The sequence below is a fragment of the Bos indicus genome, chromosome 1 (genome assembly GCF_029378745.1).
Source record: "Bos indicus isolate NIAB-ARS_2022 breed Sahiwal x Tharparkar chromosome 1, NIAB-ARS_B.indTharparkar_mat_pri_1.0, whole genome shotgun sequence".
Classification (NCBI taxonomy): Eukaryota; Metazoa; Chordata; class Mammalia; order Artiodactyla; family Bovidae; genus Bos; species Bos indicus.
In genome coordinates, this window is record NC_091760.1 from 153,109,530 (window position 1) to 153,130,119 (window position 20,590).

The 20,590-nt window shown below is 38.0% G+C and overlaps 1 protein-coding gene across 5 annotated transcripts in view; it reads right to left on the reverse strand.

Moving 5' to 3' along the window:
* The window catches only part of ANKRD28 (ankyrin repeat domain 28), a 225,751-nt gene that overhangs the window by 98,652 nt on the left and 106,509 nt on the right, over window positions 1-20,590 (reverse strand). For 2 of the 5 annotated variants that reach the window (XM_019964561.2, XM_070797139.1), the window contains exon 3: window positions 18,270-18,307. The exons of the other annotated variants lie outside the window; for them this stretch is intronic. In XM_019964561.2, the coding sequence (XP_019820120.1) occupies window positions 18,270-18,281 (12 nt within the window). In that variant the 5' untranslated portion in view covers window positions 18,282-18,307. The remainder of the gene's footprint in view (window positions 1-18,269; window positions 18,308-20,590) is intronic. 5 annotated transcript variants of the gene reach the window in all.

Consider the following 20,590-nt stretch of genomic DNA (forward strand, 5'->3'; position numbering starts at 1 on the left):
GTGAATCTCGCTTATTCCTTCTACACACAGAGCAGAACTATCATTGGCCTATAAACAATGTCCCTCTAATATTCTCTTTCTATATTCACACAGAAAGGAAAAGGAATGGCTAAAGGAATAACTGGGCAGGCCATTTCTCCTTCCATTTCTTTAGAAAAGTGCGCTAGCCAGAAATCCAGGATTGCATATACATTTGACCCTTGGACAGCATGGGTTTGAACTGTGTGGGTCCATATATAAGCCAGGTTTTTCCAATAAATATATTAGGAAAAATGCTGGAGATCTATGACAATTTGGAAGACTTACAAGTGAACTATGTAGTCTACATATACTGAAAAAACTAAGAAAAAGCTAGGTATCATGAAGGCATAAAATACATGTAGATACTAGTCTATCCTTACTTAGGCATAAGGTGAGTGATATTTAATATATTTATGTTAGTTTTTCTACCACTGAACCACCCATGCTTTAACTTTGCTTTCAAAGGCTTATATTACTATATGGTATTCCCTCCTTCTCCTGCTCCCCCATCTTGTAATTGGAGAGACTGTGTTACCAGCCTATCAATAACACAAATAAGTTGTTTTTGTACAGGCTAGGCTTCTGAGAAACAATTGATTACACCAGGCTACCACAGAGCAATCATATTGTTGCTGTTTCAATATCACTGCATGAATTGTTGTAAATAAACACGAGTTTCTTTTTCATATTTTCTATTTTGTAGCAATACATATAACATCTAGTGATTTGTTTCATTATAAGACAATATTGATGGGGGTGGTGAGAGAGACGATTCATCTTATAAACAGATGATGCAGACTTACAGTACTGATAAATGCAGTTAAGTACTGTAAATGTATTTCCTCTTCCTAAAATTTTCTTAATAACATTCCTTTTTTCTAGTTTAAGAATATAGTGCATGCATGGTCAGTCATGTCTGACTCTTCGCACCCCCTACTCCGAGTAGCCCACCCGGCTCCTCTGTCCATGGGATTTTCCAGGCAAGAATAGTAGAATGGGTTGCCATTTCCTTCTCCAGGGGATCTTCCTGACCCAGGGATCAAACCCACATCTCTTGAGTCTCTTACATTAATAGGTGGATTCTTTACCACTGAGCCACTTGGGAAGCCCATAAAATACAAATAACATACCTTATCTGTTAATCAACTGTTTATGTTATTGGTAAGGCATCTAGTCAACAGTAACCTATTAGTAATAATTTTAGGTGAGTCAAAAATCATACATGAATTTTCAGCTGCACCTGCTGGTTGCAGGGTAGAGGTTCAGTTCAGTTCAGTCACTCAGTCGTGTCCGACTCTTTGTGACCCCATGAATCACAGCACACCAGGCCTCCCTGTCCATCACCAACTCCCAGAGTTCACTCAGACTCATGTCCATCGAGTCAGTGATGCCATCCAGCCATCTCATCCTCTGTCGTTCCCTTCTCCTCCTGCTCCCAATCCCTCCCAGCATCAGTCTTTTCCAATGAGTCAACTCTTCCCATGAGGTGGCCAAAGTACTGGAGTTTCAGCTTCAGCATCATTCCCTCCAAAGAAATCCCAGGACTGATCTCCTTCAGAATGGACTGGTTGGATCTCCTTGCAGTCCAAGGGACTCTCAAGAGTCTTCTCCAACACCACAGTTCAAAAGCATCAATTCTTCAGCACTCAGCCTTCTTCACAGTCCAACTCTCACATCCATACATGACCACTGGAAAAACCATAGCCTTGACTAGTCGGACCTTTGTTGGCAAAGTAATGTCTCTGCTTTTGAATATGCTATCTAGGTTGGTCATAACTTTCCTTCCAAGGAGTAAGCGTCTTTTAATTTCATGGCTGCAGTCACCATCTGCAGTGATTTGGGAGCCCAGAAAAATAAAGTCTGACACTGTTTCCACTATTTCCCCATCTATTTGCCAGGAAGTAATGGGACCGGATGCCATGATCTTAGTTTTCTGAATGTTGAGCTTTATGCCAACTTTTTCACTCTCCACTTTCACTTTCATCAAGAGGCTTTTTAGTTCCTCTTCACTTTCTGCCATAAGGGTGGTGTCATCTGCATATCTGAGGTTATTGATATTTCTCCCAGCAATCTTGATTCCAGCTTGTGCTTCTTCCAGTCCAGTGTTTCTCATGATGTACTCTGCATAGAAGTTAAATAAGCAGGGTGACAATATAAAGCCTTGATGGACTCTTTTTCCCTGTTTGGAACCAGTCTGTTGTTCCATGTCCAGTTCTAACTGTTGCTTCCTGACCTGCATACAGATTTCTCAAGAGGCAGGTCAGGTGGTCTGGTATTCCCATCTCTTTCAGAATTTTCCACAGTTGATTGTGATCCACACAGTCAAAGGCTTTGGCATAATCAATATAGCAGAAATAGATGTTTCTCTGGAACTCTCTTGCTTTTTCGATGATCCAGCGGAAGTTGGCTTTGATCTCTGGGTAGAGGTGGGTGTCCTTTATTCCCATGCTGTTCAAGGATCAACTGCATTTAAGTACCAGGGATAGTACCTAGGTATGAACGTCTATACTCCCACACTTCCGAAAACACTTAACAAGAAAATATATACCCAACAGTTTAACAATGAATACACAGTAAGTCAGCTATATTAAAAATAACATAATTACCTAGTTGTGCTGCTTAAACTAAAACACAAAACCAAAAACAATTCATCTCAAATAATGTACCTTAAACACAGCAACAGATGCTTTACAAACCCTAATCTCAGTAAAATAGATGCAAGCCAAACTTTAAAAACTTCAGAGCAGTAAAATGGATGCTCAATAAATATCTACTGGCTTGAATTTATCAAACTCACAGGCAAATCTCATAAGACAGATAAAAATTAAAGTCAATGAGTAGCATAACTCAAAGCTGAAAGGAACTTGAAATGTTTAGCTTTTGACAGTAACAGTCATTCTGGATAATAGAGACAAGGAGATTTTACCTAACTTTCAATCATCCTTGTAAAGGTCACAGTTATAAAAATATTCTAGGGAAGTTGGGGAAGGGGGAAAAGAAGGCAAAGAAGAGGGTGAAAGTTATTTTCTTGGTTTAACATGTTATTAATGAGATTCTGAAAATAGCACCATCTTTTAGGACAGAAAATGTTTACAGTTCTTTATTTGTATCCTCTTATTTTTCAAGTACAGAAAAACACCAATTAAAAATGGTTTTAAAACAAAAAGATCTCCTCTCAGAAGGGCAGGGACAACACCGGTTGACTCAGTAGCTCAATGACATCAATGAGGTCTCTCTCAGAAATCCTACCTGTCCACTTTGCTGCCAACCACAACTACATGTTCCAACCACAGTGTAAAGGCTCATCTCAAGCTGGTCCACCTCAGACAACACCCAGCAACCATCCAGTAGCAGAAGTCCTCTACTCCCTGTGTGTCCACTGTGATTAGTCAGTCAGTGAAATTTCAAAAGCAGTTTTAGGTTTTAAACACATCAATATATGACATCACTCCAAGTCAGAACCTTAGGGTTCACTCTTGATGCTATAAATTCTATGGGTTTGGACAAATGTTTAATGGTACTTATGTATCTATCATTATGGTATCAGAGCATTTTCACTGCCCTAGAAATCCCATGTGCCCTGCCTATTCATTCCCACCCCCTAGCAACCCCTCATGTTTATACTGTCTCCACAGTTTTAACTTTTCCAGAAAGTCATACAGTTGGAATCATACAGTATGTAGCCTTTCAGACTGGTTTCTTCCATTAAGTATAGTATATGCATTTAAGGTTTCTTCATGTCTTTTCATGGCTTGAGAGCTCATTTGTTTTTAGTGCTGAATAATCTATTATTTATCCACTTACCGATTGAAGGACATCTTTGTTGTCATTGTTGTTCAGTCACTCAGTCATGTCCGACTCTGTGTTTCCGTGGACTGCAGCACACCAGGACTCCCTGTGCTTTACCACCTCCCAGAGTTTGCTCAAACTCATGTCCATTGGGTTGGTGATGCCATTTAACCATCTTGTCCTCTATCACCCCTTCTCCTCCTGCCTTCAATCTTGCCCAGCATCAAGGTCTTGTACAATGACTTGGCTCTTCACATCAGGTGGCCAAAGTATTGGAGTTTCAGTTTCAGCACCAGTCCTTCCAATCAATGTTCAGGACTGATTTCCTTTAGGATTGACTGGTTTGATCTCCTTGTTGTCTAAGGGACTCTGAAGAGTTCTCTCCAACAGCACAGTTTAAAAGCATCAATTCTTCAGCCTTCAACCTTCTTTATGGTCCAACTCTCACATCCATACATGACTACTGGAAAAACCATAGCTTTGACTATGTGGAACTTTGTTGGCAAAGCAGCGTCTCTGCTTTCTAACACACTAAGTTTGTCGCCGCTTTTTTCCCAAGGAGCAAGCGTCTTTTAATTTCATGACTGCCGTCACTGTTAGAAGTGATTTTGGAGCCCAAGAAAATAAAGTCTGTCACTGTTTCCATTATTTCCCCGTCTATTTGCCATGAAGTGATGGGACTAGATGCCTTGATCTCGATTTCTGAACGTTGAGTTTTAAGCCAGCCTTCTCACTCTCCTCTCACCCTCATCAAGAGGCTCTTTAGTTCCCTTCACTTTCTGCCAAAAGGTTAGTGTCATCTGCATAGCTGAGGTTACTGATATTTCTCCAGCAGTTTTGATTTCAGTCTGTGCTTCATCCAGCCGACTTGGATGCATCCAAGTTTTACGTCTTCCTTCTCAATTTGTATACCATTTATTTCCTTTCCCTTGTTATTTCCACATTAGCTAGAACTTTCAGGATGATGTTGAAAAGAAGTTGAAAGGGGCCAATCTTACTGGGAAAGGTTTGAGTTTCTCACCATTAGCTGTAGATTTTTTTGTCGACATTCTTTATCAAGTTGAGGTAGTTCCCCCATTATTCCTAAGCTTAAGGAGAGACTTTATCATGCAGGTGTTGGATTTTGTCAAACACTTTTTCTACACTACAGGTATGATTTTGTGACTTTCTTTTTTAGCCTGTTGATATGAGAGTTTACATGAATTAACTTTCAAAGGTTGAACCAGACTTGCATAGCTAGCATAAATCCCAATTGACCATGTTGTAGAATTCTTCTTACATAGTGTTGTATTTGATTCATTAACACTTTGTTGAGAAACTTTCACATCTTATGTTCATGAGAGATACTGGTCTGTAGTTTTCTTTTCTTATATTGTTTTTGTCTCATTTTCATACTAGGGTAATGCTGGCCTCAAAAAATGAGTTAGAAAATATTCCCTCTGCTTCTTGCCTTTGACAGAGACTGTAGAGAACTGGTATAATTTCTTAAGTGTTTAGTAGAATTCATCAGTGAATCTGTCTGGGCCTGGTGCTGTTTTAGAAGGTTATTAATTGTTGACTCAATTTTTTAATAGATATAACCTATTTGTACTGTCTGTTTCTTGTGAGAGTCTCAGCAAAAGAATTTTTTAAAGGATTTGTCTATTTCATCTAGGTTGTCCAATTTCCAGGCACGGAGTTGTTTGCTCCATTCCTTTATAATCCTTTTCAGGTCCACAGGCCCCACAGTGGCCGCCCTTCTTTCACTTCTGATATTAGTAATCCGTACCTCCTCTTTTTTCTTACCTGGTGGAGGCTTATCTATTTTGTCAATCTTTTTAAAGAACTAGCTTTTCTTTTCACTGAAAACAGAAAATCAATAGAGAAAAATCAATTTAGTTGACTTTTGCTCTATTTCTTCTGCTTTTTTTGGATTTAACTTGCTCTTCCTTTCCTAGTTTCCTAAAAGCTTAGATTACTAATCTTCTCTTCTAATATGTACATTCAATGGTGCAAGTTTCCAGAAAAATCAATGCTTTCATTGCATCCTCCAAATTTTAATAAGTTGTGCTTTCATTCTCAATACAAAACCTTTTATATTTCACTTGAGAGTTCTTCCACGGCCCATTGTTATTTAGAAGTTTGTTGCTTTAATCTGCATGTATTTGGGATTTTCCAGTTAACTTTCCATTAGTGACTTCTAGTTTAATTCCATTTTGTTCTGAGAGCAGACATTATATAATTTCTATTCTTTTGAATTTGTTAAAGAAAGTGTGTTTTATGGCCTAGAATGTGCTCTATCATGGTAAATATTTCATGTGAACTTAGAAGAATGTATACTCTGAAGCTGCTGGATGAAGCAGTCTACAGATGTCAACTATATCCAGCTGTTTGCCAGTGCTATTGATTACGTCCTCACTCATTTTTTGCTATTTGATCTATTTCTGACAGAGGAGTGCTGGAGTCTCCATCTCTAACACCTGACTCATCTATTTTCCCCTGCAGTTCAATCAGTTTTTCTCTCACATAGTTTGATCTCTTTTCTTAGATGCATACATATAAGGGCTGTTATGTCTTCCCAAAGAATGGACCCTTTTATCCCTATATAAGGCCCTTCTTTATCCCTGATAACGACCCCTGCTTTGAAGTATATTGTGTCTGAAATTTATACAGCTACTCCTGCTTTGTCCTTTTTTTTAAATTGAAATATAGTGATTTATAATGTTCTGTTAATGTCTGCTGCACATCAAAGTAATTTCAGTTATATATATATATATATATATATATATATGAATGAAGTGAAGTGTTAGTCACTCAATTGTGTCCAACTCTTTGTGATTCCATGGACTATAGCCTGCCAGGCTCCTCTGTCCTTGGGATTCTTCAGGCAAGAATACTGGAGTGGGTTGCCATTTCCCTTTCCAGGGGATCGTCCCAATTTAGGAATAGAACCCAGGTTTCCTGCGTTGTAGGCAGATTCTTTACCGTCTGAGCTATAATATATGTATATTACATATGTATACACACACACACATTCTTTTTAGTGCTCTTTTCCGTTATGTTTATCTCAGGACACTGAGTACAGTTCCCTGTGCTGTACAGTAGGACTTTGTTGTTTATCCATTCTATATATAATAGTTTGCATCTGTTAAGCCCAAACTTCCAGTCTATCCCTCTTCCATCCACTCTCCTCCTTGACAACCAAAAGTCTGTTTCTCTATGCCTGTGAGTCTGTTTATGTTTCGTGGATATGTTCATTTATGTCAGGTTTTAGATTCCATATATAAGTGGTATCATATGGTGTTTGTCTGACTTACTTCACTTAGTATGATCATATCTAGATTCAACCATGTTGCTGTAAACGGCATTATTTCATTCTTTTTTTATGGCTGAATGGTATTCAATTGCATATTTGAGCCACATTTTCTTTATTCATTATCTGTTGATGAACAACAAGGTTGTGTCCATGTCTTGGTTACTATGAATAGTGCTATGAACACAGGAGTGCATATATCTCTATGAGTTGTAGTTTTGTCTGGGTATATGCCCAGAAATGGGATTGCTGGATCATATGGGGTAACTGTTTTTAGTTTTTTGAGGTACTGGCATAATGTTTCCACAGTGGCTGTACCAACTTACATTCCCATACGTCTGCTTTCTTTTGATCAGTGTTAGCATGGTATTTTTTTTCTTCATCCATTTACTTTTATTTGTATGTGTCTTTCTGTTTAAAGTGAGTTTCCTATACACAACATATTGCTATTCTTCAATACTTAGTCATGTCAAACTCTTTGCAACCCCATGGACTGCAGCATACCAGGCTTCCCTGTCCTTCACTATCTCCCAGAGCTTGCTCAAACTCATGTCTGATGAATTGGTGAGGGCATCTAACCATCTCAACCTCTGTAGCCCCCTTCTCCTCCTGCCTTTGATCCTTCCTGGCATCACGGTCTTTTTGAATGAGTTGGATCTTCACATCAGGTGGCCAAAGTATTGGAGCTTCTTCTACAGCATCAGTCCTTTCAATGAATATTCAGGGTTGATTTCCTTTAGGATTGAATGGTTTGATCTCCTTGCTGTCCAAGGAACTCTCAAGAGTCTTCTCCAGTACCACAGTTTGAAAGCAACTTTCAATTGGCTCATTTAGAGCACGACTCCTGATACACTTGGATTAATATTTACTATATTCATTACACTTTCCTATTTGTTTCCCTCATTCTTTATTTCATTACACTTTCCTATTTGTTTCCCTCATTCTTTATTTCTATTTTTATCTTCAACTCTTTTCCTGCCTTTTGCGGTTTTACTTGAGCATGAATTTAATAAAAATCCATTTTCTCTACATTCTTAGCCTACCAGTTGCACTTTAAAAAAATTTTAATGGTTGGACTAGAGATTACTGTACACATTTTCAGCTGATCTATCTACTCTCATAGGTACTCTCAGTTCTGTTAGAAACAAAATAACCCTGATTCCTCAGTCCTGTTCCTTATTGTCACTGTCACCCACACAAAGTCAGACCTCTGACCAGAAGGAGGGGAAAATTAATGAACACTAAGTAAGAGGCCAAAGTCTCTGCTACTTTGAGTTTGCTAGGCAATGCGGTATGAGGAAAATATCAGAAGAAGCAAGACACCCATTAGAGAAGAAAGTCAAAGCAATTTTGTTACAACCCACTGAAAAGACAAATGGAATGAAAGAAAAAGGAATCACTAGCTGTGTTATGAGCTAGAATCTGGCGGAGCATCCTGCTGTCACCCCTAAAATCACTGTGAAATAACCCAGGCTTAAGTGGTATATTATAATCCACAGAGCAAGTAGAACAGTTCACAGAGCTGCCACCACTGCACAGAAAAATAGCCTCAAAGGTCACCTAGTTCAATTGCTTTACTTTACAAATGAGAAAAACAGGGTTCAGAGAGGCTGAACCTTGGAAGGGCACACAGGCTAGAACCTGGTTTGTCTGACTTAGAAGCCAAGGTTCCTCTTGCGAGTACATTCTGGATCTCTTTACCTTCTTACAGTTTAATAAGGTAACAGCACCAGTGTGGTAGCTAGCATTCTTTATATCCATGTGTGTAGCTGTAAATATCTGCACATATTTGGATTTTAGAAAATAATATATTTTAAAAATCAAAGCAGTGGACTTCCCTGGTGGTACGGTAGGTAAGAATCTAGTACATGGGCTTGACCCCTGGTCCAGGAAGACTCCACACGACGTGGAGCAACTTAAGCCTGTGGGCCACAAGTACTGAAGCATGAAGGCTTAGAGCCTGTGCTCTGCATCCAGAGAAGCCACCGCAATGAGAAGCCCATGCACCACAACCAAGAGTAGCCCCTGCTCACCCAAGGAGAGAAAAGCCCAAACGGCAACGAAAACCCAGTGAGTCAAAAACAAATAAATACATAATTTTTTAAAGCAGTAACAAAGGACTCATAAACTATCATATAACTGTAGAAATATGGTCCCACTTTAGAAAAAATTTCCATATAGCATGACAACCTTAATGTTCTTTTTTATAGCCCTCTATCTGTGGTAATTACAATTATAAAGTGAAACTCACAGTACAAACTCCAGGAATAAGAGACATTTTCAGTTCTTAGAAACGAATCACATAAAACAGGAGACTCAATCATTAGATAATTTAAACACAAAATATCACATTGCCTACTAGAAAATACATGTAACTGAAAGTTACATTAACATTTATTAAAATTTATTAAATTAATGCTTATTAAAACATTTATTAAAATTATTAACAGTTTTTTATGGTTAGTAAACAAGGAAGGGGCTTTCCTGGTGGCTAAGCTGGTAAAAAATCCTACTGCAATGTGGGAGACCTGGATTCAACCCCTCAGTTGGGAAGATCCCCTGGAGAAGGGAACAGCTACCCACTCCAGCATCCTGGCCTGGAGAAGTTCATGGACTGTATAGTTCATGGCGTGGGAAAGAGTCGGACACGACTGAGCGACTTTCACTTTCACTTTCAAACAGGAAGATACACACACCAATTCATCATATTTCTTGGTGAAACTTATTTTGAAGTCTCCATTTATAAACAAATATTTTAAATAAGGCTAACTCAAACATGTCCTCACTCAACTATAAATATTAATCTTCAGCACAAGATAACATTTTATATTATCAGCAGCTTGAGAAAAAGAAATCTAGTCACAAATATATGCATATGTCCTAAGGTCATGATATTTAACTATTTAATCAAACATACATTCTCAATTAATAGATAATCTAAATATGCTCCACCAGCAAATTACATGTATTATACATAACCTTAAACATTAATTTAGAATAGGGCTAAAAAAATCAAGTAAGAATCAGATGTCACAGCTACTATTAGGGGGGTGGGTCTTCATCCTGATTTGAAATATACCAGTTAAAATCATTAGATACACTAGAAAGATTTGATCTTATCTCGAAAATCCTATGCTTGAACTCTAACATGGTGAGTAAATACAAACATGGCTTTTTGTGGTGGGTAGGAATCAATTCTCCAAGCCAGGCTTCAGCAATATGTGAACCATGAATTTCCAGTTGTTCAAGCTGGTTTTAGAAAAGGCAGAGGAACCAGAGACCAAATTGCCAACATCTGCTGGATCATCGACAAAGCAAGAGAGTTCCAGAAAAACATCTATTTCTGCTTTATTGACTATGCCAAAGCCTTTAACTGTGTGGATCACAATAAACTGTGGAAAATTCTTCAAGAGATGGGAATACCAGACCACCTGACCTGCCTCTTGAGAAATTTGTATGCTGGTCAGGAAGCAACAGTTAGAACTGGACATGGAACAACAGACTGGTTCCAAATAGGGAAAGGAGTACATCAAGGCTGTATATTGTCACCCTGCTTATTTAACTTACATGCAGGGTACATCATGAGAAACGCTGGGCTGGAAGAAGCACAAGCTGGAATCAAGATTGCTGGGAGAAATATCAATAACTTCAGATATGCAGATGACACCACCCTTAAGGCAGAAAGTGAAGAGGAACTAAAAAGCCTCTTGATGAAAGTGAAAGTGGAGAGTGAAAAAGTTGGCTTAAAACTCAACATTCAGAAAACGAAGATGACGGCATCTGGTCCCATCACTTCCTGGGAAATAGATGGGGAAACAGTGGAAACAGTGTCAGACTTTATTTTCTGGGGCTCTAAAATCACTGCAGATGGTGACTGCAGCCATGAAATTAAAAGACGCTTACTCCTTGGAAGGAAAGTTATGACCAACCTAGATAGCATATTCAAAAGCAGAGACATTACTTTGCCAACAAAGGTCCATGGTTTTTCCTGTGGTCATGTATGGATGTGAGAGTTGGACTGTGAGGAAAGCTGAGCGCCAAAGAATTGATGCTTCTGAACTGTGGTGTTGGAGAAGACTCTTGAGAGTCCCTTGGACTGCAAGGAGATGCAACCAGTCCATTCTGAAGGAGATCAGCCCTGGGATATCAGCCTGGGGATTTCTTTGGAAGGAATGATGCTAAAGCTGAAACTCCAGTACTTTGGCCACCTCATGAGAAGAGTTGACTCATTGGAAAAGACTCTGATGGTGGGAGGGATTGGGGGCAGGAGGAGAAGGGGACGACAGAGGATGAGATGGCTGGATGGCATCACTGACTCGATGGATGTGAGTCTGAGTGAACTCTGGGAGTTGGTGATGGACAGGGAGGCCTGGCGTGCTGCGATGCACGGGGTCGCAAAGAGTCGGACACGAGTGAGCGACTAAACTGAACTGAACTGAGGAATCAATGTGGCTCTGTAAATATACTACACACAGAAACCTCTTTTGGGTGTGGGAAACAAAATGATCGACTTTATTAAATGGGTTTATGAAAATGTATTAAAGTCAAGTCTATGCAGCAGCATTTTACTTTTTAAGTGATTTTATGTTATTCTTTAAGTGATTTATATAACTAATATTTTTTTTTCATTCAGCAGCTGAACCAAAAGGAAGACTTTCCCCAGTTACATAACAAGAGTTGTCAATACCTTTAAAGAAATTATCCTTGTATTCAGTAACATTTTCAGCATAAATATCTGTTGTAATACAATATCAATTTGGGAAAATATTAAAAAATTAACATTTGTGTCACTGGAGTCCTAGATGGAGAGGAGAAAGAAACTAAGAAAAGAAAAAAATTCTGAAGAAATAACAGTTGGAAATTTTGCAATTTTTGGCAAAGATATAAATTTATACATTCAATACATTTAATGAACAACAAATAGGATAAATGGAAAGAAAACCATGCTGAGACATACCAGTATCAAACTGTTAAACCCAATGATAAAGAAAAATAGTTTTTCTCAGGCTGCTTTTACAGACAAGTTACATATAAAAGAAATACTCAAATACTGTGGATTTCTTATCAGAAACCAGGGAGTTCAGAAGACTGAAAAAAAAATAAAAAAATAAAAACCTGTCAAACAAGAATTCTGTATGACATGAAAGGATCCTTTAGAAATGAAGGCAAAATAAAAACATTCTCAGATAAAAGAGAACTAAAGGAAATTAATTCCCAGCTGACTTGGTCTGTAAGAAATGCTAAAGGAAGTTTTTTTCAGGCTGAAGGGAATGTTACCAGAGGGAAACAGATCTTCAAATATGAAAGAAGCAGGATTTATTGAAAGCAAAAAATTTTAACGTTATTTGGGAAGGAATTCAGTGTACTACATGTATTACATGGCAAATCTAACACAGAGTGGAGAGTAAGGACTTTGGATTTTTTAAAATTTGAGGTGGTAAAATTGACTGAAAAGATATATATTTATGTTACAATCCCTAGAACAACTACTAAGAAAATAATAAAATTTTGACCTAATGGTCAAAATGCCATTAGGTATGCAAAAATAGTATATCCAAATAATCCAAAAGAAGAAAAGAGGGAATAGAGGAGCAAAAATTAAAAGGGACGGACAAAATTAACAGAATCCAGCCATATCAATAAATACATTAAATGTAATAATCTGAACACAACAGGGTCAATTCATGAAAAAACACAACAAAAACAAAAAACCATTGACAACATTAATGTATTTATACCTAATAACAGCTTCAAAGTACATGGAAGCAAAAAGTGATTTCATCAGGAAGGGAAAGACAGATAATCCACAATTATAAAAAACTTTAGCACGTCTCTCCCAGTATCAAAAAGAACAAGCACCAAAAAGAACAAGTAAATAGAAAAATTAGCAGAGATACAGATGACCTAAACAACGCTATTAATCAATTAAGCCAGTGTTTACAGAATGCTACAGAACATTCCACCTAAGAACAAAAGAATATACATTATTTTTAACTGCACTTAACACATTCAGCAATGCAGACCATATTCTGGGCCAAAAACCATAACTTAACACAATAAAATAAAATGAAATCATACAAAGGATGTACTCTGGCCATGACAGAACTAAACCAGAAATCAGTAAGAGAAAGACACTTGGAAAAACCCCAAGTATTTGAAAATCAAAGTATATTCTTTAATAGTAAAGCATATTGAATAAAAGGGGAAAACTAATTCTAAATATCCCATCTAAAGAGGAAATCTCAAAGGACATTAGAAAGTATTTTGAACTGAATGAAAATGAAAATATATCAAAATTAAAGCAGTATTCAGAGGACAATTTAAATATTAAATGTTTCTAGCACAAAAGAGAAGGCAATGGCAACCCACTCCAGTACTCTTGCCTAGAAAATCCCATGGATGGAAGAGCCTGGTAGGCTGCAGTCCATGGGGTCGCTAGGAGTCAGACACGACTGAGCGACTTCACTTTCACTTTTCACTTTCATGCATTGGAGAAGGAAATGGCAACCCACTCCAGCGTTCTTGCCTGGAGCATCCCAGGGACGGGGGAGCCAGGTGGGCTGCTTTCTCTGGGGCTGCAGAGTCAGACACGACTGATGCGACTTAGCAGCAGCAGCAGCAGCAGCACAAAAGACGTTCTCACAACCTTATGGTTACCAAAAGGGTAAAGGGAGGGAGGGACAAATTAGGAGTTTGGGATGAACAGATACACATTACTATACATAAAACAGGTAACTAATTAAGGACCTACTATATAGCACAGGTTTTGTAATAACCTGTTACAGTTAAACTAGAAAAAGAATAGAAGAACCACAAAGCAAGCTGAAGAATAGAAATGATAAAGAATAGAAATTAATGAAGGTGCAAACAGAAAAAGAGAGAAAATTAATGAATCCTAAAGCTGCTTCTTTGAAAAAAATCATTAAAACTGATAATCCTCTAACAAAAATTACAAAAGAAGACACAAGCTTGCATCAGGAGTCAAAGAGGGGATTATCAATACCTTGGAGAAGGCAATGGCACCCCACTCCAGTACTTTTGCCTGGAAAATCCCATGGATGGAGGAGCCTGGTGGGCTGCAGTCCAGTGAAGAGTCGGATACGACTGAGCAACTTCACTTTCACTTTTTACTTTCATGCACTGGAGAAGGAAATGGCAACCACTCCAGTGTTCTTGCCTGGAGAATCCCAGGGACGATGGAGCCTGATAGGCTGCCGTCTATGGGGTCACACAGAGTCAGACATGACTGAAGTGACTTAGCAGCAAAACATCAAAAAGATTAAAGGAGTACTATGAAAAATTTTATGCTCAAAAATCCCACAATTTGGGAGCGTCCTTGGTGGCTCAGTGGTAAAGAATCCACCTACCAATGCAGGAGACACGGGTTCGATCCCTGAGTGGGGACGATCCTACATGTCACAGAGCAAGGAAACTTGTGTGCCACAGCTGCTGACCTCTAGAGCCTGAGAGCCACAACGCTGAAGCCACGCGCCCAGAGCCCGTGCTCCACAAGGAGAGAAGCCACAGCAACGAGAAGCCCACGGGCTGCAAGGGGGCGCTCCCCAAGTAGAGAAAAGCCCACACAGCAACAGTACCTAGTACAGCCAATAATATAAATAAACTTTTTTTTTTTAATCCCACAATCTGGATGAAACAACCACTTCCTAAGACACATACAAATTACTCAAAGGAAAACAAACAGACAAAAAACAGTAACTCAAATAGTCCTACATTTATTTTAAAAAGTTGAATTCATAGGTAAAAACACATTCTAAGAAAGAAAACTTGAAACCCAGACAGTTTCAATGGCAAATTCTACTAAACATGTAAGGAAGAAATGATACAAATTTGAACATCATCTAGTAAGCAGAAGAGGAAGGAAGGCTTTCCAATTTATGAAGCCAGTATGTTATATCCTGATACTCAAAACAGGCAAAGATACTACAAGAAAACCACAGATTAATACCACTTATCAACACAGACACAAGTACCCTCAACTAAATATATATAGCAGACTGAATCCTGCAGCGTGTTAGAGGAATACTACGTCACACACAAGTGGGGTTTATTTTGGGATCACAAGTCTTATTCAAACAGAACCAACATAATTCAACAAATTTAGACTAAATAAGAAAAAAAAATCATGATTATCACATTTTTAACAAAGTATTTCTTCATGATTTTAAAAAACCCTCAGCACACTAGGAATAAAAAGGAACTTCTATAACTTGATGAAGAATATTTACGAAAATTAAAGCTAATATCCTAAGATCAGGAACAAGGCAAGTTTGTCTACTTTCGTCACTTCTGTTCATTCTCATACTAAAAGTTCTAGTTGGCAAAGTAAAGAAAAAGAAATAAAGGCATATAGATTAGGAAAGAAGAAATAAAACTGTCTCTATTCACAGAAGGAGTATTATCTGTAGAGAAAATCCCAAGGAATCTATTAAAAAAAATCCTAGAATGAGTTTAGAAAAATTGCTGAATGCAACATTAACATACAAAAAACAAATGTATTTCTGAATACTAGCAATTAACATCTACAAGTAAAAAAATATTTTTTAAAAACTGTACATTTACAACATGAAAGAATGAAAGAAAAAGAAAATAGAAATGCTTAGATATGAATCTGACAAAAATTTTGCAAGCTTTGTATGCTGAAAACCACAAAACATGAAAGAAATAAAGACAACCTAAATAGAGAGAGAAACCATGTTCACAGATTGGAAGACTCATTATTGCTGACATATTAATTTGATCTATTGATCTATAGATCCAATGCAAGCCTAATCAAAATCCCAGAAGGACTTATAGTAGATATAACCACCTCAAATTTATGAGGAAAGGCAAAGACGTTAAAATAGTCAAAGCAATTTTGATAGAACAGAACATAGCTGGGAGTCTCACAGTGCGTGATTTCAAGGATTACTACAAAGCTGCAATAATCAAGGCAGTATGGTATCAAAAGGGAGAGCCATAAGCAGAATAAAGAGCTCAGAAATCAACTCACACAAATATAATCAACTGATTTTTGGCAAAAGTACAAAATCAATTGAATGGATGTATAATCTTTTAAACAAATGGTTCTGGATATCTGCGTGCCAAAAACATTAACATTAATCTATACTTAATACCTAACACATATATTAACTCAAAAACATCGTAGACCTAACTGCCATATCCAACATTTTAAAACGTCTAGAAAAAAAAGACATGAGAAAACATGTAGGTTAGGCAAAGAGTTCTTGGATATGAAACCAAAAGCACAGTCCATGACACTGATATTTTAAATTTGATCAAATGAAAAACTTTTGTTTAAAGGAAGATATCAGTTAAGAGGATAAAGACAAGACATACACTGGCAGAAAACATCTGTAAATCACACATCTGACAGAGAACTTGCATTTGCAATATACAAAGTACTTTCAAAATTCAAAAATAAGAAAAGAGTCCAACAAAATGGGGCTAATTAAATTGTGTTGGGATAATGTAGTATCCATTTGGAAAAGAAAAAGAAAAAAATCCACTAACTTATGTTACATGCCTAATTTAACTACAAGTGTATCATAAAGCTAAATTTAAAGAGTATAATGATAAAGCTATCAGAAACAAATACATTACCTTTGTGACTTAGGTTAAGGAAAGACTTCTTGAGGTAACAAAAACTCAAAATCATTAACAATAAAGGAAAATGCTGAAAAACTTGACTACATTAAAATTAAGATATGTTCAATGACACAATAAAGAATGAAAAGGCAAACTGGAATGGGAGATGGTATCTGTAAAACACACGGTTCACAAAGGGTTCACATCCAGAACATATTAAGGGCTGCCACAAATTAGTACGGAGAGAGAGAAGTAAAAAGAACAGGCAAGTGTTTAACAGGTACTTCATCTGTGTGTGTGCGCTCAGCCGTGTCTCTGTCTCTTTGTGACCCCATGGACTGTAGCCCACCAGGCTCCTCTGTCCATGGGATTTCCCAGGCAGGAATACTGCAGTGGCATGCCATTTCCTTCTCCAGGGCATCTTCCTGAGCCAGGGATTGAGTCTGCATCCCCTGCATAGGCAGGTGGGTTCTTTACCATTGAGCCACCTGGGAAGCCCCAAGAGACTATACAGATGTCCAATGAACATATAAAAAGGTACCTGACACTATTACAAGAAAAAAAAAAAAAAACAAACAAACACCTCTCCAACTTTATAAATAATAAGATACTACCACATACCACAGAATGGCTAAATAAGGAAGTATGACAAAATCCAAGAACATGGTTCCACGATGTGGACCAACAAGAATTATCATACAGTGCTAATGGGAGTGCAGACTGTTTAAGAATATGACATTCTCTATTGAGTTGAATATATGCATAGCCTTAAATATCAGGAATTCTATGCCTACATATATACCTTATAGAAATGCATGGTTATGGACAAGCTTATGAACAGCTGCATTGTTTACAAAAGGCAAAAACTGGAAACAACCCAACTATCCACCAACAGAAGAACACGGATAAACTGTGGTGCAAGCATTCAGTGGAATATTATGAACAATCTTTAGCAACACATAACACAGGCAAATTTTTTAAATGAGATAGTTTCTGCAAAAGAATCCAGATCCAGAAGAATACATGTGGTATGACTCATTTAATTAAACATGCAAAATTAAGTTATATTGCTTAGGAAAGAATAATTAGGTGGCAAAATTATAAAAGAACACTAAGAAAGAGACTATAATAAAGTCAGGCTACTGGTCACACTGTGGTGTGGGAGGAGACAGCTCTAGTCACTAAGGGGGCACCAAGGGCCCTTGTGAGGTGCCAGCATGTTCTGTTTCTTGATCTGGGTAGAGGTTACATTTAAATAATTCATTATATTCTCTACTTGTTTACACATTTTAAGTGATCTATATTTCATAATTTTAAAGAGATTAAAAGGAGAAAAATTTAGATATGAGTGCTTCAACATTCTTTCAAAATATCAATTAAAACACATTTGAACTAAGAGGAAACATACATCAAAAAATTGGCAGAAGACACAGACTCTGAAATGATATTTCAGCTTCAGAAAAGTAGCTTCTTTTGTTGGTTTGTCAAGTTTCACTCTCCTGAACTAATGTTTGAAACGAAAATGAAAGTCACCTGAGTATTGGAAAAGAAAGCTACTCACCCTTACACCCATGCCTTTCCCCCAACTATCATTTGGATCTACAAGGGAATTAAGAATAAAAATAGAAATTTTATTACCAGAAATTTGCTCAAGGCAATCTGAAAAAACTCAAATAAAAGAATTAATGTAATACAGTTTCTATGTAAACAAAATCCCCAAATCCTCACTGTACATATCTATCTTCCAAACTAATGATAAAAGCTTGACAAATAGAATTTTGTAACTGTTTTCTTATATACAAAGACAAATATATTTTAAAATGAATAGATAATTATTTTTTGAGCTTGTACAAAGGAACATGCTGCATTATCACTTAGGTAAGAAATATTCAAATCACTGAGTCTCTAGAAAAACTACTGAGGGAAAAAAATGATACATTAATAAAATATTTATGTAATTTACATGTTTTCCTCCAAAAGTAATTATACTAAGATATGAAAAAATCTCTCAAGGTTTCATCATTGTAATTTAATGAAAACGTGTATTTGTTTAATTGACTCAAATCATTCACTTTCACAGTAGATATTCTAAAATTATCATCTAAAATATTTTATTTGTGAATACATGATTTGGGATGGGATGGAACATCAGAAGTTTCCTTCCCCAAATCCGACTCTGGCTAGTACAGGTTCTTCAGTTTACCAATGTATTAGGTAGCTAGACTTGTTTTTGTGTGCTGTTCTGGCAGCATGACCTGAATGAAAACTGAAGCCCATATTATCAAGAAATGGTTTTATTGCACAGTTCTTGGCTTTATTAGGCAGTTCTTAATACAGAGTAACGTCCCTGAATCCCCTCTTCACCTGTGACCTTTCTATTGTTTCCTGTGCTGCTTGTCAGCTTTGCTCAGCAATCCTGCAAACTTTACTTTTATTTACTGATTATGAGTTAGACTTGTCATTCAACAGTAAAGTTTGGCTTTTGAGGGTTGGCAGGGAAATGCAATGTTAAAAACTTAATTAAATGCCTTCCTTAAGAACCAACATCCATCCCTCCGCATTGAGGGAGCCTTTGGCAGAGAACAAGGCAGAGCAAGCCCACCTCCCGCCGTCCCCTTTACAGTCAGTATTCCTGACAGACCTCCAGCAGAACGGGGCATACGGTAAGATTACTCTTTATAAGAGCCTTTGCTTGCCTGCACTTCAAGTGCACGTATTTTTTGGTTTCGGCCCCCCCCCGCCTTTTTTTTAAAGAATTCACCCTTCCTATGTTAAAGTGATTTGAACTGTCTAAGCAAGTACTGATGGGAATACAAGAAAGGAAGCCAGTTTAGCTCAAAGGACTTGGGCAACTGACAGCAGTAGGGGCTTCCCTGGTGGCTCAGTGGTGAAGCACCTGCCTGCCAGCGCAGGAGATGAGGGTTCAATCCTTGGAGAAGGAAACGGCAACCCACTCCAGCATTCTTCCCCAGGAAATCCCATGGACAGAGAAGCCTAGTGGCCTGGAGTTTATGGAGTCACAAAGAGTCGAACGCGACGTAAGAGATTAAACAACTGACAGAAGATTGCTCCTGTCCTAAAACCAAAACCAACATACGCCTGACACAAAGGAAAACACCTACAACAACACAGCCAAACTCAAGGTTATAAACCTGCTGAAGTCGAAGATTATGTCTTATTATTCATTCATTTCTAACACTTTACAGATGGCTACACAGGACTGAAGAGGTCAGTTTTCATTCCAATCCCAAAGAAAGGAAATGCCAAAGAATGTTCAAACTACCACATAACTGCATGCCTCTCACACACTAGCAAAGTAATGCTCAAAATTCTCCAAGCAAGGCTTCAAAAGCACGTGACCAAGAACTTCCAGATGTTCAAGCTGGATTTAGAAAAGGCAGAGGAAACAGAGATCAAATTGCCAACAGCCATCAGATAACAGAAAAAGCAAGAGAGTTCCAGAAAAACATCTACTTCTGCTTTATTCACTACGCCAAAGCCTTTGACTGCATTCAGTTCAGTTCAGTCGCATCCGACTCTTTGCGACCCCATGAATCGCAGCACGCCAGACCTCCCTGTCCATCACCAACTCCTGGGGTTCACTCAGACTCACGTCCATCGAGTCAGTGATACCATCCAGCCATCTCATCCTCTGTCGTCCCCTTCTCCTCCTGCCCCCAATCCCTCCCACCATCAGTGTCTTTTCCAATGAGTCAACTCTTCGCATGAGGTGGCCAAAGTACTGGACTTTCAGCTTTAGCATCATTCCTTCCAAAGAAATCCCAGGGCTGATCTCCTTCAGAACGGACTGGTTGCATCTCCTTGCAGTCCAAGGGACTCTCAAGAGTCTTCTCCAACACCACAGTTCAAAAGCATCAATTC